At 36.6% G+C, this 19862-nt stretch overlaps 1 protein-coding gene and 1 long non-coding RNA gene across 9 annotated transcripts in view; one reads left to right on the forward strand and one right to left on the reverse strand.

Moving 5' to 3' along the window:
* Positions 1–19862, forward strand: part of ST18 (ST18 C2H2C-type zinc finger transcription factor) — a 211579-nt gene that overhangs the window by 179204 nt on the left and 12513 nt on the right. For all 8 annotated transcript variants that reach the window (XM_083823763.1, XM_083823762.1, XM_083823766.1 and 5 more), the window contains 8 exons: positions 4216–4331; positions 7114–7176; positions 7975–8043; positions 13083–13145; positions 13240–13320; positions 14769–14990; positions 17796–17884; positions 19457–19560. In XM_083823763.1, coding sequence (XP_083679889.1) covers positions 4216–4331; positions 7114–7176; positions 7975–8043; positions 13083–13145; positions 13240–13320; positions 14769–14990; positions 17796–17884; positions 19457–19560 — 807 coding nt within the window. The remainder of the gene's footprint in view (positions 1–4215; positions 4332–7113; positions 7177–7974; positions 8044–13082; positions 13146–13239; positions 13321–14768; positions 14991–17795; positions 17885–19456; positions 19561–19862) is intronic.
* On the reverse strand, positions 13181–15865 carry LOC310894065. Its single transcript, XR_014579545.1, has 3 exons — positions 15644–15865; positions 14418–14851; positions 13181–13286 (listed from the first exon to the last, which is right to left on the reverse strand). It is a non-coding gene; the product is annotated as an uncharacterized lncRNA (long non-coding RNA).

Below are 19862 nucleotides of genomic sequence, written 5' to 3' on the forward strand. Positions count from 1 at the left end.
CACCACAGCTCAGAGAAAGAGCTACGATAGAAGCATCTCTGCATCCCCTTGCTCCCTGCTGGACTTTCAGAAAGCTGAGATAGGTGGCTGCCTGCTTCCTTGGCACTGGTACAAGGAACTGGAGGCATCAGCATACTACCCAAAAGGACATAAAGATGCCCATTCACGCTCTCTTGCCCCTTGCACTCTTTGCTTTGACACTGTATGGTTTGTTCCCAATGGAGGTTCTGGACCCAGACCTCTTCTGTGAGCTTTTGCTATCCCAGGGAATGTCTATAAGTCCAGTGATCTCAAGGCCAGAGGCTCTGTTTTGCAAACCGAAGACTGGCAGTTATCCTCATGCAAAGAAAATGACTGATTATATCTATTTCTAATTCATTGTTATCTGGTTCATATGCACAACAGTTGCTTAATTTTGGTGGTAATTTCCAGAAAATATTGTCTCTCTCTCTCTCAGCGAAATAGCCTGTCCAGATGCCCCCTTAAAAAAAAAATCTGAATTTGGAAAAAGCTCAAAATCTCTCCAAAAGGAAAGCGTCGAGAAATAACTAGAGCTGTCAGTTAGTTCAACTGTCAGTTCTCCAAAGATTTCAGGGCTTAAAAATGTTAAAAGTGCCAGATGCTATTATCTGTTATTCATGTTACCATTATGTTCTGGTCTTTGCTGAAATCAATATAAACTTCCATCTGTACATTAATGGGGTTTCATTGCTTGCTTGCTTTCTGTAGTGTGCATGCGTGAATACACACATGCTCTACAGAAAATAGTAGTATTTGAACTGATTGGGCTGGTTCTGATTTTCCTTTTAGTCTGGAATTCTTCAGAATTTTAATAACGTTTAATTATAAATGAAATAAATTGAAATGGCAAAGGAAATATATATATCCATATATTTTGCCTTGATTAGCTGTCATGATCATCACTTAAATGACCAAAAAGTGGGAAGCACTAAAGGTGTTTTTCCAAGGGCTTACCTCTCCATCTCAAGCTAAATCTCTTTGGAAGCACACAGCCCAAGGCATGATGCTCAATGCTCAGTCCTAAGTGTGGAGGCCAAGAAATACTTGGTCTTTAGGGCTGCTCATGTCAAATAGATGTGGTCCTTTCTGGGCCACACTCAAAGGCCAAGAAAGGTGGAGTTTTAATATTCTTCTGCTTGCATTCCCGTTGTGCTGTCTTCCTTTTGCATCTTCTACACATCTGATGATTTTATACTTATTGAATAATAGCAGTCTTTCACAAGCTGCAAAGGCAATGCTGAATAAATCATCTGTTTAAATATCCATATATCTATATCTCATTCCTTAGAGATATACTAAGGGATATTAACCAGGAAGCAAACTGTATTACCACTCTGGTCCTTAGGAGATTTTTTCTTTTTCAAAGGAGCAGTTATTATGAAGTTTTTTGCAGGCCTTTTTGCATGTATGTGTGTTGGTTTAAAAAATACGACAGTTAATCTCAAAAAGTTAATTCAAGAAATCCACAATTAAAATTAAAAAAAAAAAATCCTTCAAAGATATAAAATGAAAATATTGCAATTCAAAACTCTTTAGTATCAGTTATGTTGGTGGCAGTGGAAATACTTATGTCAACCTTAATCTTGCCATCTTACTTTTGTTAAACATTCAGTGGAACATCATTAAATGAAGCTGTGTATATCAAATGTAATACTGTCATATTTTGTCAAGTCCTGATATGTACAATTCATAGTCAGTCCTCTCTGTGCAGCAGGTATCAAACAGTGACATGAATAGCTCACACACAGAAGTTTCTTTTTCATCAAATCTTCCATTTGAGATAAAGAACACAAGCTATAACTGAAAATAGTAGGAAACCCTGCAGCATGATCAGTTGTAGGTACTCTTGCTGGCTGCAGTTGTATCCTGAGGTTCATCATGAAGTTCAGGAGCCCACTAGAGCATCCAAGTGGTCTTTCCACCACTGTCTATACCTTGCTCCTTTCAGATGGACCCTTGACAAGAGATGGAGGAAGGTGGTGTGTGCCCAGTCTTCATACTTTGTTAAGATTCATCTGAGGCATGCACTAAGTCTTTAGAAACACAGCATTAGCCTTCAGTTCAGTAATACAAATACAGCCTATTGGAGTTGATAGGAAATGTGCACAACTAACAAGCCAGCCTTCTTCAACCTCCATTACATTAAATGGAAATAATCTTACTCAGAGTTTTTGGGGTTATTTTCAGAGTTATTTTCATGTCTGGGCTCTTTCACCTGGCAACAGAAGGTCACAATTTTTGGTTTATTTTGGGAGCTTTTGATTTTATGGGGTGTTACAATGGTGATAATCCCTGTAGAATCTTTCATTTGCATATATGTAAGAAAGGCAGGTCTGAACATGTCTGAAGACAAAGTCAGTAACTAGAACCCTCTTTCTGCAGATTGCAGGGGCAAAAACACCCCCATATGCCATGTTTAATTTGATGTTCCAAAATGGTCTTTCAGGTTTCTTGAACCCTGAATAAAACTCATTCCTTTTTCCACTTTCAGTCTTTAGCATTTTGGTTTACCACGTATGGAGGACGTTCAACAATTTAGTATTTCTGTATGAACATTTTAGAAATACTGTTTTTTTGTTTGTTTTTTAATTTTCTGTATTACTTCTTCTGTGAAATTTTCCTGTAGAAATAAAATTCTAAGAACATGAAATATATCGGCTTACTTTTATATTTTAAAGATTTATTTGATAATTACTATGGAAGAGTTTTTAGAAAATAAGATATGCATTTTTGCTTTCTATATTTGTAGCAGATGAGATTAATCCCAAAGTAACCCCACAAATGTGGCTCCAATAATCAGTAGTAATTGATATATCAATAATATGGCACGGTTTCTATATGTATGTATAGTGTGAGATATAGTAGGCAGTAGGTAGCCAGTATCAGAAAGCAGAAGGAAGTCATATTGAGGATCCAGTCTCCAAACAGGCAAAGATGAGCTGCCAGAATTGAGGACCATATGGAAGCTTTATCAGAAGAAACACCCCCGCAGAGCTTACAAGTCCCGTTAGGCATAATCTCCCTTTTCAGTCCAGATTCTCCTCAGCTCTCCACTCTGTGCTTAACAGCTCTGCAGACATCCCTGCCCCTCTGTCCTGGCACATTCATCAGCTGCACAAGCCCAGAGCATCTACAGCACCAACACTGAGAGTTCAGCAGAAACTGGAAGCTTCTCCCCTTAACCGCAGGCAGCAGCTTCTGCTCCTACATGCGGTAAACTTTGGGTGCTACCTGCCTGAGTATCAGAGTGAAGTCAGAACATGAATTCCCAGCAGGGATTTATAGAGATTTGATAAATGATGTTAAGGGTTTTGGAGATTTCTTGAATAACACAATATCCACAGAGCATACGTCAAGAAAGGAAATATTTAGCGTTCATAAAAATAATAATAATTGAAAACATTAATCCTCAAAACAATATAAAATGCTATTTGAAATTGTCAAGGACCTTTTTGTTTCAGAAAATGAAAATGTAATATTCTTCAGGGCTCTGGATTTCCAAAATGCCTTCCCAAAGGACTTAATACCCATAGTCTGTACCATCCATCAAACAGCCTTGTAATGGTGATGATTTTAATCTACAAATAGTAGAAATCAATAACCACCCTTTCCAGCCTGCTGATAAGAAAATGTCAGTGTTTTTTTCTGAAGATTTTATTTTAACAAGAATCTTCTCTTTGCATAAGACAAATCATTGCATTCTACAAACCTATAAAGTTTTGCATTTATATATTTTTATGTACAATAACTTTATGATTATAATTTTGTAACACAATATGGCACAATGGTACTCACTTTGTGTGCAAAACTCAGTGAGGTACTTGCACAGAAAAATCAAGGATATACTTGCTGAAATCTTGTTTGGCTCCATTTATTCCAAAGCCACTTTAATTTTCCCTGTGTATTTTTCTTTGATCTTTATCAGCGTTATGTAAATCTAAACCTGATTTTCCTTATGTACAGCTTAAAACAGCATCTACTTTCAGAAACAATTTCACAAGTATACAGTTCAACATTTTAAAAAGTCTACCTATGATTTCTTGAAATTATTAATGTATTAAACTTTCTTAATCTCTCCTCATCACTTCTTATGGCACAAAACACTTGTTTTACAAGACATTCAAGTTACTTGTTGAAAATGTGGAAGGTCTTGTCAAGAGAAACTTTTTTTCACATTCTCATCTAATATTTCAGAAAGATCCAGTGAGTTCTCCAGAAAATATGGAAGAAAAAAAATATCCAGGAGATATCTCCATACCAAGTCCTAAACCCAAGCTCCATTCAAGAGATCTCAAAAAGGAACTCATCACGTGAGTCACAAAAAATGCCATGTTTTCCTCTGCCCTTCTAAATACTGACTATGCTGTTGCTCTAAATGTGGGTTTGGAGTACATTTGAGTGAGCTGAGCAGGGAGACTTCCACGACTGATCACTGCAGGTAGCTCCCTGTTGTAGCTATGCAACTGGGTAGATGTGAGGTTTGGCACAGTTTTCTTAGCATGCTACAGGTAGTCTGTGCTAATATTTATGTAATGAAATAAACTTTATTTGGAAAGTCTTCATTATAGTTCTACTGCTGAGGGTTTGTGCAGAAGTGTTGGGGATATCTCAGACTGAAAAACTGTCAACCTCACAAGACAAAATGCAAGATAAAAAGGAGCTGCCCCAAGGGTTTTCCAACCTGTAGGTAATCTGTGTTTAATTCCTTCATCTGCTTCCTTCAAAGCAGAGTTAGTCATTCTGTCCTGCTGAAAACCCAGTGGACACACAAATTCACACTCCGGAAGAAAAGGTTAATGATCTCTTTTCCCAATTACAGAGACTACCTTTTTAGTCTTAAGTTCCAAAATTTTGCCATCAAAAACAGCAAAGAAATCAGGATAATTCTATTCAATCATTTTGCACACAACCACTTGTTTCAGTTCAGAATATTTTCAGTAAAGTTGTCCCGGCCAGCTCATAACACTAGTCACTTTTTAAAATCCCAGGCTTTTCACAAAAGCCTGCTGGATTCACATCAACACCACTTTGATAACAATAGAGGGGTTTTTGTTTGGTTAGTTTTGTTTGTTTTTTTTTTTGTTTGTTTTGCCACCTGGGACTTAGCAATAATTTATACCACTTGTTTGTTTGTTTATTTGTTTGTTCGTTTTTGTCCCCCAAACAGAATACCTCTCTGTGCAACTGCATTCCATATAGCTTAGTAATGATGGTCTATAAAATATCACTACAGGATCGCCCATAAATAAACAAGTTGCATCCCGTCACCCTGTGTCCTGCTCCCCAGACTCAGTGGCACTGAATCAGTTAGATCTGCCTCTGTCTTTAGAAATTACATTTCCCTGGGGCAAGCTTCTGTGAAGAGTGATTCTTTCACCTCATGCGGTGCAGCCTGCGTGTTGTCTACTCAACACATTGTATCTGCACTTGTAGTTCATGACCTAAATTGCTAGAGGTCGTGTTTGTTTTGCCACCTCTAAAACAGTTGCATACAAAAATCACTGAGAGTTTATTTGCTGAAGACTCTAATAGCTTTTCTTTTCTAATATTTATTCCTTTGTGATATTGACCTGTTTTGAGATGTCTGTAAAATACATTTCTAATCTCCTAAATAATAATTCCCCACATTTACAAAAGCAGTGATAACCTTACAGTGTATTATTTTCACATGGTGAGTAGAAAGAGGTACCTTAAATATACCCGTCCAGAAAATTAAATAAAAAAGTTTTAATGCATCGGCAGATTCTATAGGCAATATAGGGATCAGACTGCATTTCTTTGATCTCACTGAACTTAGAACTCATACAGAACAATCCAGTACAGGTGGCTCCATCATGAGGAAGCTGTTAAAATGACATAAGTACTTGTGGAGAAAAATTTTCTGACACTGTTAGCTCAGTTGCAGTGAGCTATTGTATGAATACCAACTCCTTGCATGTGCTTTCTCTTTTTTTTCTTTTTTTTCTTTTCTTTTTTTTTCTTTTTTTTTCTTTTCTTTTTTTTTTTTTCCATATTAATTCTCTTGACCAAAACTGCATCACTCAGTTTGAAATGGGCTGTGAAAATAAGACTCATGTCCTCCTAAGTCTTTTTTACAGATTTAAAAATGTTCATAGCATTCTGTCAGTTCAAAAGAAATAGCCAGATGAGGATCTCCTGTATTCCTTACTCAGGGAGCACTAGCTAAAAGCTTCTGTACAGCTTTTGGCTTGACCTTCTTAACCATGGGCCCAGTGAAAGAAGACAGAGCCCTTTAAAAGGTGACTCTGCAGAACTAATGTTAGAGGGCTTAAAATACTATAGAAAGGTACATTTAATTCACCTATTCTTCCCCCTCAACACACAAATTGCATTTCTTGCCATCTTTGCCCTCTTGCAGAGGCAAGATATGATAAATCAAGACCCAAAGTGATAAATGAGCTCAGTGCTATGACCAAAGATGGGCTGAGGAAAAACAGCAGCTCTAACATTTGCTCCAGGTCAAACATGTCAGGAAAACGTGCTCATTCTGAACTTCAGCTGATGTGCTTTTAGTTTAACACACAACCATAATACCTATTTCTCACTTACTTCAGCAAATAAAGAATATATGTGTTTCTAAACAAGGTGCTTTATTTTAGTCAGAGACTGAGGGAATGATTTGGGATATTATTATTCTTTAGTCTTTGTTACGCACAAGGTCAGATCAAAACTTCAGCTCTAGGATTTATGAATTGCTGTCAAAAATTGGTAGCAATAGTGAAATTGTCCTTTCAAGAATACAAATCATAACTGAAAAATCTATGCAAACCATGGTGGTTTCACATTACATAGATCAAAAAATAAGGTTCTGGCTAATTTGCATTGTGGAAATAGGATTATTTTTTCTTGTCCATATATGTTTCAAGTAGTAATTGAAAACTAGAATTGTTATGTAAGTTTTGTTAGTTTTTTTTTTTTGTAGTGTCTTAATAGTTATGAGATGGGTAATGATGAATATGATTGCCCTAAGTACCATTATGTAAGTCATTGTAGGGTAAGCTATTCGATGTATTATACATACTCATTTCATCTTTGCATACTCATGCAATTTCTCATTGCATCTTTGCATAGCTGTCCGACTCCAGGATGTGATGGTAGTGGTCATGTAACAGGAAACTATGCCTCACACCGCAGGTAAGAAACAACAGGAAACCCAAAGCAGGAAATTAAGTTACTTTTATCTGTTGTCATTTAACATTTTTATACTAACCATGGATGAGTATTCAGAAGTAATTTGCAGAAAATTACCCATACAGTAATGTGCCTGTTTTTTTTTTTTTCCTTTTTTTTTTCATGTTTTTGTTATATTTTGTGAAAATCTGGACTCAATAGACATATGGACTTAGGCAGGATGTGCTCAAACTGTATGTCTTAGCAGAGACCTGTAGATAAGTCATTTAGTTAAGTTTTCATTTCCTTAAGTGTACAAGCACTCACTGTACAGATGCTGGTGCATGGGATTTTAAATTACATTCCTGTAGATATCTCTGCAGGTGATTTTGAAATTCATAGATTTGCTAATACATTCTGTAGATGTCATTTATTTCCCTCAGAATAGCCTACTGTCAACCTGGGGGTTGAAACAATATTTTTCTGCCTTTTCTTTTGGGAGCAAGGTAGAAGCAGTTTCTGCCTTTTCCCAGAAACACGGGCAGATGCTCTACCTGCCCTTTACGTAGGCAACATAAAGGAAGTATTCTGTGTAATACTGTCTCACCATGCAGCTTTACAGAAATTTTGAAACCTCTGGCCCTGACCATATATTTTCCCAGTAACTTAAGACATACAGCCTTTATGGGCTGCTCTTTCTTTGTCAACAGCAAATATTTGAGGTTCTGTTTTTTTCACATTTTAAGTCATAGATTGTCTGGAGGTTGTTGTTTTAAGAAAAAATATTCTGTTTTAGTGAAACATTCCACAATGTTTTTTCAGTGTTTCTGGGTGCCCGTTAGCTGACAAGACATTAAAATCCCTTATGGCTGCTAACTCACAGGAGCTTAAGTAAGTACGGATAATAATAAAAATGTTATTCTTGTTTATCTTTGATCAACATGTTCCCTACATTAATGCAGTTGCACATCTGAATTGCTCTGAGCAATGAAATATGAAATATTTCAGTGAAATTCATCAATTGAAGCAGAGTTTATTTCTCCATTTGCCTTTCTTCTTTTTTGTATCCTTTCATTTTCGTTTTCATGAATTAGCTAGGACCCGGGGGAAAAAAAATGTAAACACTGAGAGGCCTCTCTCAGTGTATTTCTGACTTAGAAATAAAGAGGAAATATCTAACATGTACTACTGATCTGGCAAATAACCCAGTCTGATCAGAGAAGTTAGACTAAATCCAAAAACCAGACCAGAATTCTTGTATATCATTTTTTGTCATTCACTACCATACACTATGAGTTTAATGTCACTGAAGCAGACATCAAGTCATATGATTTTGTGCTGGCATAATTCTCACCATGAAATGTCACTTACAAAAGGACTGTGCAGGCTCTGCTATATAGACAGATGTATAGGGACATATGAATATTTCAAAAATCTGTAGTCAAGAGAGGCACTGGCAACCAGTCATCTAGTCATTGAATTGGCTTTGTCAATAAGGACGTGGGAAAGAGGAAAGGATAATTAGAGTTCTTTCATAGCTTTCCCTCTGCAACTTGTAAATTGGATCCTGTAATAGATGGCTTGGAAAACTCATGAATGCATGTAAAAGAGGGAGAATCCTGTGACTGTCCTTTCTGTCCTTTAGGTTCATCCCTAGTCCAGATAGAAGAAAACCTCTGACCATGGCACTATTATGGTGTTATAATGATATTTATAGTAGGACTGACTACACATAGGATTGGCATGTATGTTTAGTCACAAGTTAGCTTCCCAGATCAAATGTAAGTGGTCTCATACTCTAGTCCAACAGCATGAATTATAAAAAGATGCTTAACTAATGGTAGCTGTGGAGATGAACCTGCTGGAGATGTGGCAAATTGGCAAAGGCCACTAACTTTATATAGGCAAATAGTTAAAGCAGTTCCCAAAGCCAGTAGAGAAACTGACACACTGGCACAATACTTTTCAGCTTTTAGATCACCGAGTCTCAAAGGTATAAAATCTAGTTTTAGTATGTTTTGAAAAGAGCAGCACATGAAGCAGGGAACTGACTTGTGAAAATGCTGACAAATTTGAAATCATTTGCTGAGTCATATATATTTGTCCCTGCTTTTGTTGGCTTTCTGCCATACATAGACACTCACACAAATATTTTGAATAGTTGCTCCTCATGCAGCCCCTCCCCCCATATTCATGTGTGAATAAGGAAATTTGCATACCAATATGGTTATTTTTCCAGTAAAGCTTCTAGAGTTTTGGTCATGCCATAAGGAAAGAGGAGCAACAGCATATGACTTAAATGACAAACTGCACATTGTACGCCATGTATAATAAGTGAGTTGTGAAAGACAAAGTCAAAGTTCATGAACATTTCACAGACAGAAATATGTTGCATAACGCACTTAGCATTTAATTTCAATTAGCTAGAAAAAGAGCAAAAATCAAAATCTGTTCACAGACAATTTGCAAAAGGGAAAAGGGCTAAATAAAATTATTTTCCACAAATGTACCACTGTATTTTAGCTTCCTGCAAACATTATTCAGGTGAAATTTTAAACAAAACTCTTATTTTGAAAAGGGTAGTCTAAATGAAATCTAATGCCAAAAACTGCAATCAGTTCCACACTGGTATAGTATAGCGATATCAGTAGTTGGTTTTACTTCAAAGGGATGTGAGAAAAGGGCATAAATGTTCGTAGAATCAGGCCACCAAAGTACCCTCATGTAGTTAGGCGTGAATATGAAAAAGCTGTGTATTTTTTCCAAATGTTAGTCATGTTTAATTTGCCAGAATCAAGATAGGATTTTGGCTTTAACTGTGAATCTCTAAGCCAGCAAAGATACAAGGCTTCCATGTGATCTACAGTTTGAAAATAAGGAAGATCTGTTCAAAAAGTGAACTTCTGAGTTAGATTCAAGAAATTTTATATCTGAGGATTCTCGCTGCACAGTGCAATCTAAGCTGGTCAAATTAAAATATACAAATGTTGATAATGACTCATGGATTTTAAAGCTGTAAGGGACAGTTGTAACTGATTATCTTGATTCACATTCTCTCATTTCACCAAAGAGCTTCTTAGAAAACCTTAAAGAAGTTTAAAAGTGTACTTTAGAAAAATATCTTATTACATTTCAGAAACTTTAGGGAATAGGTAGAGTGTCCTATCCTCAGATTATTTGTTCTAGAGGTTAAATACCAATTATTAGGAGAGATTTTACCAGTTCTTCTAGATAGGTTTCATACAACAATTTCATAGTTATACATATTCCATAAACAGCCTGGCATATTCTCTAGTCAATACCTTTATTATCTGACCTCCGTGGGTTTGTCTTAACTAAAGTTTCTATCCAACCATTTCTATAACCTTTACAGTGACTAAAAGTGTCAGAAATGCTGCTAGATCAGCAGATCAGTGTATCAATTTTATGTGAAGTTGTAGTTCATCTACCTAAAGATAGAGTAACCCTCTTGGAGGAGGGCATAAAATGATAGTACTCAGTGCATGGTTTCAACAATTTATATGTGAAATCACTGTAAGATTTGTTCTTAGAAAACAGACTTGATGTGTAAGAGAATCTGTAACCTACACTGACTTGAGAGCTGACATCTTTTAGCTTGAGCTCTTGAGTCTTCTGATCCTCCAAAATAAATCTGTTTTTCTTGGCTCTGCCCAGGATTCCATAACAGAGGGTGACTCCCTGAGCTAAGGCACCAGTCCAAACTCATCAGCCAGTTAAAAGCTGAAGATCCACAGTATTACTGACTGGAAGGCAATACACTGTTGGTGTATCTTGTATTGTGGAATTTCACAGTCCATGCAAAAATATAACCAATATTTAGAAAGCCTGACCCAGTGGTCAAGATCATAAATCTTACTAGTGAAGATTCTTACAAATCTGTCAGTAATCTGCCTGAAATATCATCTTTTAATTACATCAATATTGAAATTATCTCACTCAAATCTTTAAAGACTACTTTTAAATCTTCAAAGAATACTTTAAATACTAATTTGGTTGTGCAATCTAACCAATGTCAGGAGTGACAAACACAGATGGGGAGATTCAAAATTAGCTCACTGTCTTAAGTCCATAACTCTCAGACTCATGATCTGAATGTGTCCCATAAAGAGCTCTTGATGAATTAAAATCCATGTCCAGTCTATGTGGACAGCTCTTCCATCTGTGATCATCTGATAAAACAAGTAGCCAAAATTAATACCCATAGTATTTGGCAGGTATTCTGGTTTTACTTATGAGCATTCATGCTCTCCAGACATCTGCCCTTGCTGCCTGCTCCACATAACGTTGTGCCCAGTCCTTGTCCCATGCTCATACAGGTCAACATTTAGTTCTACTCAGTCAAGCATATTTGGCACTCTGCAACCCACACCTCTACCTTCACTGTCAGTGTGAAGCATAGCATTCTGCCAAAGTATTTTGTTGAGAAAATGTCATCATGAAATGTTTTGACATTTAAATAAAAAAAGTCTCTCCTTTATTCAGTTGAATTTATTTGCTGAATTCCACTTGAATCAGTGAATAAATTTGGTCTTGTCCAAAAGAAATCATATTTTTGACAAATTTATCATTTACAGAGAAACATTTTTACATATTCTGTTAAGAGATACACCTGCATACTCAGATGTGACATTACAATTATATTTGTAGGTGTTTTCCATGGCAGCCTACCAACAACCTGATTAAATCACTCATCTCCTCATCTCAGGACAGATTCAGTAACAACTGAGACCCTTACGAGAGTATTGAACAGTGCAAGCTTCCTTAATGTTTGTTTGGCACTACTCTTTCTGTTATTCTGATACTCTGTAAAAATCATAGAATTCAAAAGGCCCTTAGGGATAGTTAACATAAGAATGTAGTGCTGTACAACACAGAAATGTAGACACGGCTGGCACAATTTCTAAAGGTAAATATTTTGGTTATGCTGCTTTGTGTGTTGAGGCATGATTCTCTTCTAAAACACGCACACACAAACAAAAATTCAATACCCTCAAATGAAAAAAAAAAAAAAAAAGATTACTTTTTCAGAGATTTCATTACTTTACTCTCTGAAAGATTACTTTCAGAGATGGAAAGTCCTGCTCCAAAACCCACAGAAGTCAATCTACTGATTCCAGTGGGCTTTTGGAGCACATTTTTCATGTACTGCTAGCGAGTGCAGAGCCTACCCTCCCAGACCACCAGCAATGACATACTAACAGGCAGGTTTGTTTCTTTACATTGTATGGACATTTTAGTATTAAACATTCACACTTGAAAAGGCTTCTGCATGTTGCACACATACACAAAAAACCCTTAAAGATGGGACATAAGCATAATCTGATTGCCAAACTGAATACCCAATTGAATCTAGTGTTAGACAGATATAGTCCTGTGGTATGGTTACAGTGCTAGAATATAGAAACTACTAAATTCATATTCTGGCTATTGCACCAACTCTATTGATGTCCAAAAAAGTAAAACAGCTTCTCTGCTTCCATTTTCCCTGCTGTAAATACTGGCAAAGGGCTTATTTATATCTGTATCTGTAAATATCAGACAGATAACAAACAAACACGTAACAGTAAATTTACAAAGAGATCTATATCAATCTGCTTTTTATTTTTATTCTTTTTTTTTGTAATGTCGACCCTGTACAAGGAATAATGTTTGGTGAAAACAGTGCTATGAAGTATAAATCTACATATTGTATGAAATATGTCATTTTTTCTTATCAAAATTCTGTTATAAAAGAAAAAAATGAAAGCAATTTGATCATTTAGAGAAAAAAAATCATCAAGAACTAGTTTTAATTATTCAACAAAAGCTGTGTTGTTCTTTCTTCCACCCTAGACAAAATGCACCAGGTACACGTTGTTTACTGTTATCTTTGAAGTCATGTTTTGTAAGCTCCCTGTATTATTTTATAGGTGCCCTACACCTGGTTGTGATGGCTCTGGCCATGTGACTGGGAACTATGCATCACACAGAAGGTAGGAACTATCCCATGATTTTGGACTGCAACCCTTGGGGTTCTTGCCAAGCAGCATCAAGAGAAGTGGCTTTTGTTCTGTGTGTTTCTTTCAGCTTATCTGGTTGTCCCCGTGCCAGGAAAGGTGGTATCAAAGTGACTCCTACCAAGGAAGAAAAAGAAGACCCTGAGCTAAAGTGAGTACAAAAACACAGGTCTAATAGCTGTGAAAGGGGAAAAAAACAGTAAGAGTTCAGGAGTTGATGCATCACAGGAAATGACCTACTTAATCTGAGCTAGCTGAGAATATGCCCCAGAGCTGAAGCCAAACCAAATGTTTCTGCTTCTAGTGAAGCTGACGGAGTCCATCAACTTGGAGCTTGAGCAGTGAGAAAGGATTGCTGTGTTTGCTTGCACTGTTTCTATTGTTTTAAACAGTTAAATTTTCACTAAAAGCAAAAACTGAAAACTCAGTAGAAATTCACTGCATGACTTACTTGAGTGCAGATTCCATTAAAAACAGTAAGTGATAACTGACAGAATACAGATGTGAAGATTTAGTTGCACTCAATATTGTACTTAATGCTTGCTAATGATAGGAGAGAAAGCATAACACTGACAGAGCAGCACAAAAATAAATAAATAGATAGATAGCTCTGGTGAGGCCACACCTTGAGTACTGTGTTCAGCTTTGCGCCCCTCGGTACAAGAAGGACATTGAGGTCCTGGAACGTGTCCAGAGAAGGGCTATGAAGCTGGTGAAGGGCCTGGAGCATAAGTCCTATGAGGAGCATCTGTGGAAATTGGGGTTGTTTAGTCTGGAGAAGAGGAGGCTCAGGGGAGACCTTATTGCTCTCTACAACTACCTGAAAGGAAGGTGTGGGGAGCTGGGGGTCAGCCTCTTCTCACAGGTAACCAGTGATAGGACTAGAGGGAATGGCCTCAAGTTGCGCCAGGGGAGGTTTAGGTTGGAAATGAGGAGACATTTCTTCTCAGAAAGAGTAGTCAGGCATTGGAACAGGTTGCCCAGGGAGGTGGTGGCTTCACCATCCCTGGGGGTGTTCAGGGAAAGGTTGGACCTGGTGCTTAGGGACATGGTTTAGTGGGTGACATTGGTGGTAGGGTGATGGTTGGACCAGATGATCTTGGAGGTCTTTTTCAACTTGTAATGATTCTATGATAGATAGATGGATGGACTGATAGATAGATAGATAAGTAGACAGGTGAATAAAACTAACTTACTTTGCAAGTATTTGCATGAGACAGTACAAGTTTTCCAGATACAGAAACTTACCCTCTGCTTCATGCTAGAAACATAGAGAGAATGGTGACTTGTAGATTGTGATTTATTGCCTGTAATAGAATTTCTAATTTCTTTTCTGGTAAAACAATATCTAAATGAATTGTTTAATTTCTTAGGCAGTCCAACTATATTTTAAATTGCCTAATCTTAAAATCAGCTGAACCCCCATAACATCTTGACATGAATTGGATGCTCAGGTATAGTGAGTCCCAGGAGACCGAGTCTTAAAAAATTAATGCAAAGTGGCATAGGCAGATGGACGTATTTCCTCAGACTTTCTTGAGACCATCTTCACCTGTTATCTCTAGTGAAAACATGGGTTCTTTTGCTGTGTTTCTATAGATGTCCAGTGATAGGCTGTGATGGCCAAGGTCACATATCAGGTAAATACACTTCTCATCGCACTGCTTCTGGTTGTCCTTTGGCTGCCAAGAGACAGAAGGAGAGTCCCGTCAATGGGTCTTCACTATCCTGGAAACTGAACAAACAAGAGCTGCCACACTGTCCTTTGCCAGGCTGCAACGGGCTGGGTCATGTTAATAATGTTTTTGTCACCCACAGAAGGTATAACTTTGTGTTTTCTCTTTTCATTTTCCTTAACATTCCACTGTTGAAATGGCAACAAATGAGGTTACAGTCTGAATAAATTGTGCTGAAGTCATTTAAGTAACGAGACAGTTTACATTGCATCTGATATTGGTCAGAATAAGTTTGAGAGAGCTGGGATAAACTTTTAACTCTTATTTTATGTTCCCATTACAATGTGACTTTCCAAGGTCTTATCTTCAGATTACCACAGTTTCTATATGATTTAAAATTTAATAGAGTTCTTCCCTAGGCAAATATAGAGTTGTATCTGTATATCTTTTATAGAAAATGCAAATATCATTGAAATGTCAACAGAAAAGATTTAGCAAGAGGAATAGCTGCATTCATTTCATCTTTCTACCAGTGGAAAAGCTGTTTTCATAGACTTCGTATTTAAATAGCTAGAACCACACACACACAAAATGTGTAGAACTCTTATGGGTTACATGAGTTTGCAGTTACATCAATTTTACAAAAAAAAAAAAACCTATTCTTACAAAGTAGGAAACATATATACCAGTAACAATAAACACCAGTGTTTTATGTATCATTGTGAAAACATGAAAATTATTTGAACATGATGAATTAATATTACTCAAAGTATATGGCTACAGAATCAGATTTATTACCTGGTAAATTTTGGTCTTCCAAGTATAATGGGAATTAAATCTCTATTCTATGCCTCCTTTGTTTTTTTCTAACATTCTGAATCAACTTTCCAATACAAGAATGTCTAAGATGACTTGAACAAATTCAATTAGAGTAAGCACAGTATGATTCAACAGAACTCCATGTTAAAAATTCACAGCCTTTGAAATCTGGTATTTAAAGGCCCCCCATCAAGCTCCATTGCTCTTACTTTTTCTTTCCTTTCAACCCTTCATTTGTTTTGATGAGCCACTCCTGTTTCTCTCTTTTTTTTTTTTTTTTTTCTCCTTCTCAGCCACATGTCTGGAAGTCCCGGTGTAGTTCTGCCCCAGCCCACTCCCAGTTCAGGACTAGACTTGTTTTTTACTTATTTGGCTGCAAACTCCACCGCAATATACAGTTACACAGAGCTTTTAGTTCAGCTGCTGAGACAATGTCCTCCAGTTTGGGTGACCTGTTGGCAGGCCTGACTGCTACGAGGTGCTGTGGCTTTGCTGAATCTATCAGCAGCAGAGTCAGATTGCCTGCTCTGACCCCACCTCTCCTTATGAGGTGTTTGCTACTGGAAGGCTCCCAGTCCTCAAATACAGCTACCCAGGAGGAAACACACACCATAAGTCCCTAGGTGAAATTTTAAGCAGCCTGCACGTGAACCTTAGCTTTTAATGCTATCGCCTTATCTATATAGAGGATGTAGTGAAATCAGCCCATCCAGGGAATGCTGAGGGATAAATTAATTAAAGAGTTTTGAACTACTCATATGTGAAGTTACAGAGACCTCTCTGTAATGGAGAAGAAACCTCCAAAGCAGTGGGTTTGTCCAGTGTTATCCTAACTTTATAAGCTATATCCTACGGTAAAGTGTTTTCATTATGACACTGCTTTAAGTTGGAGCTAATTAGTTTATGCTAAGCAATATGATAGCTTCAAGCCAATAACATAAAAAGTATGTCAGCTGGTTGCAACTCACAGATGATTTCTGTCCTACTTAAGGCTGGATCACACTCAAGATCACAGCATTAATATAGTTTCATGATATTACATCCTTTCCTAGCACACTTGAGATCCAACAAGTCACACATGGCTTTGAGACCTTCTTCCAGTTAGTTATCAGCTCTGGGCAGAGAAACTAAACAGTATTCCAGAACTGGAGAACTAGCATGTTTCCCTGTATGGCTTTTAACTAAGCTGGCAGGAAGCTAACTTGAACCTTCAATGGTTTTTACTTTTTTATTTACTTATTTATTTTCTGTGTAGAAAAAAATATGTCTGTTAGGAAATTTTGTTTCACACACACACACACAAAAATAATAATTAAATAAATAAAAAAATCCTGCTAGGACAAATTTTTCCTTCACTTCTTACTTGGTTACATGTGAATACAAATTCCAAATCCTTGAGCCAATTCTTCAGCTTATAGGTATTTCCTCTTTATTATTTATAAAGATAGTATTAAGACAGTGCAATTCATCTTAGCCCTTTAGTGGGCTATAAAAATTGCCTCAGATAATTACCATCTGATGAAATTGCGAGTATTGAAATAGCAAAATGTATTAAATGTGATCAGTGGTTAAAAAGCAAACTGACTATATAATAGAACAATTCAAAAAAGCTATTACAGTCTATAGGGTATACCCAGACTTATTCTTGTATCGATCAATATTATGTATCAACAAAATGATGCAATAGTTGTGCACCATGGAAATTATCTCATTAACTAACTGTTTTTAAGAATGGTAAACTTGCCATCTTAAACAACCTTACTGCCCCTCTCCTCTGAGCAACAACCCCTCAGTAAAAACAATAGTTTTTATTTGTTTATAAGTGGTGGAACTTCAAGAATTCTATAAATGCTTCTTCATGCAACTAGATAATAGCTCCCAATGTTATTTTGATTATTCTGAAAGTGTTGTTTACTTATAGGTTGAGATTTCTGTGCCAATTTTCAAGCTGGAATATACAGTTAAATAGCTCTTTATGAGTTATGTCATTCCCTGAAGCTATGCTATAATGGCAATAGTGATGTGACCTTAGGTACAGAGGTCTGTCCAAGTGCATGATAATATTGCCTGAAAGGATTGTTGCCATTTTCAAGTGGGTGCTAATGTTTTTTTTTTTTTCTATCTGTTTCAGCCTGTCTGGTTGTCCTCTGAATGCACAAGCCATAAAAAAGGGCAAAATTTCAGAAGAATTAATGACTATCAAGCTTAAAGCAAGTGGTGGTAAGGAGATTTGTAAAAGATGATGACATTTATTTAGATAGAAGGGCCCTGACTCCCATTTATACTTATGCCCCTTTATGCCATTCTATCATTAATTCTCACTCCTTTCAGTTGTCTCTGGCAATAACTAAACTTGAATTAAAAAAAAATCTTTGCATGAGAGAAAAAAATTCTTCTCATTTACCTCATAACTCAACATTTGGCATATGCTCCCATTTTATCTCAGAACATTTTTTGTTGTTGTTTGGAGATGATTTTAATATTGCAATTAGTAATAAATAATTAGATGCAAATCAGGCAAACTAGCTGACATTAGATAACTAATGACTAAAATAGAAGAGAGAAAAATTGCATGCGGAAGTTGACTTCTCCTCCTAACTTGAATACAACATGGTCTAGTTTCTGTGCAGTGCTTTGACAGTTTTGCTAACCTATGTAAGAAAAGTAAAGTAACAACTACCAAATAGTAAAGGAACAACTACCAAATAGGTATAGGGGGAAATATATGGGAATCTGCTTTATTATACTGTGTTCCTTAAAAAGCTGAGAGACAGGATTAAGAGAACTTTGACTTTATGCCTCTAAATGCTGAACAAAACAGCTGTGTTACACTGGGCAGGAGTTTGCTTCCATGTGCCCCATCTCTGTCCACGTTATCTCTGGGGCAGGGACTGCTACTGACAGATTTCCAAGATTGACTTTCTAGCAGACTCAGTTTGGGGCTGTAGGTTTTAAAGCAGAAACAACAACTACTGTACTTTCTGAAGACCGAGTTTGTCTCAGTGTGACAGTAAGCAAAAAGAGGGACATGCATTGCCAGCAGCTGTAGCTGCACAGTATTGTGCAGGACAGGGCTTTCACTAAAGACCTGAAGATTTTTTTTTATCTGCCTAAATTGTGGGAATGTAAAAGTCCTCCTTTTTATTTTATTTTTTTTCTGTAACGTGTTTTAGCTTCCTGATAGTTTCCCTTTTGCCATCATTTAGATTTCACTATTTATCACACATACTTAAGACTGTGCTTCTGGAAATTAATCCGAATAGAGATTTTCCCCCACAGAACTTCTTGCAAGATCAGCAACAGGTACAGATAAGCTTCCTGAAGTCAGCAGTTATACTATTGGAGATGTTCTCCCTGTAAAGGAAGGCTTGCTGTTATATTTTGTTTAAAACTAAAACAAAATTGTAAATACTCCCTCATGTTTCATTATATACGTTCTTCTTCCCAGCATTTCCAGAAGTTTTTCCTTTCTCTATCCTCCAGTTTGTGGTTGCATGTTGTGCTGGAAAGAAAAAAAAAAAAAAAAAAAAGAAAAAGAGAGAGAAACGAGAAACAGAAAATCTCAGAAAGCATTAATTATGCCTTACATGTTTCAGCTCACGTAGATCCTTTAAAGCTAGGAGAAAAAAAAAAAACACAGTAAAAGCAAAGTCAGAGACAATTTAAGGATCAATCAATTGGTCAAAAGCCTGTTATCTTCCTCTTATTCAGTAACAGCATAGCTTGTTACTCATATATCCATTTTTATGTGAACACTTTAAATCTGATATTGGTATTTTCAACTATTTCCAGGTATTGAGAGTGATGAAGAAATCAGACACTTGGATGAGGAAATAAAGGAACTGAATGAATCCAATCTTAAAATTGAAGCTGACATGATGAAACTTCAAACCCAGGTATGACATCAAAGCCAAAGTTTTAACTGTTTATTATACTATGTTTAAAGACAATAAGTAGATGAAATATGTAAATGATATGTTTAAATGCAGTTATTCTTGTGTGGGCTCTTCTCATCACTCTGTAGCATTTAAAATTACCAAAATCCTACACACCTTCTTTGTCAAGCTTTTTTGTTTGTTTGTTTTCTGTAAATAAGCAGCAAATTCCTGCTTATTGTCATGAAGATCTGGTGAGTGATAGGCTAATGGCAATTCAGAGCTAATCTCGGTGAGCAGAAAAAAACATATTTATCAAACAA

Source organism: Anser anser (assembly GCF_964211835.1).
Source record: "Anser anser genome assembly, chromosome: 2".
Classification (NCBI taxonomy): domain Eukaryota; kingdom Metazoa; phylum Chordata; class Aves; order Anseriformes; family Anatidae; genus Anser; species Anser anser.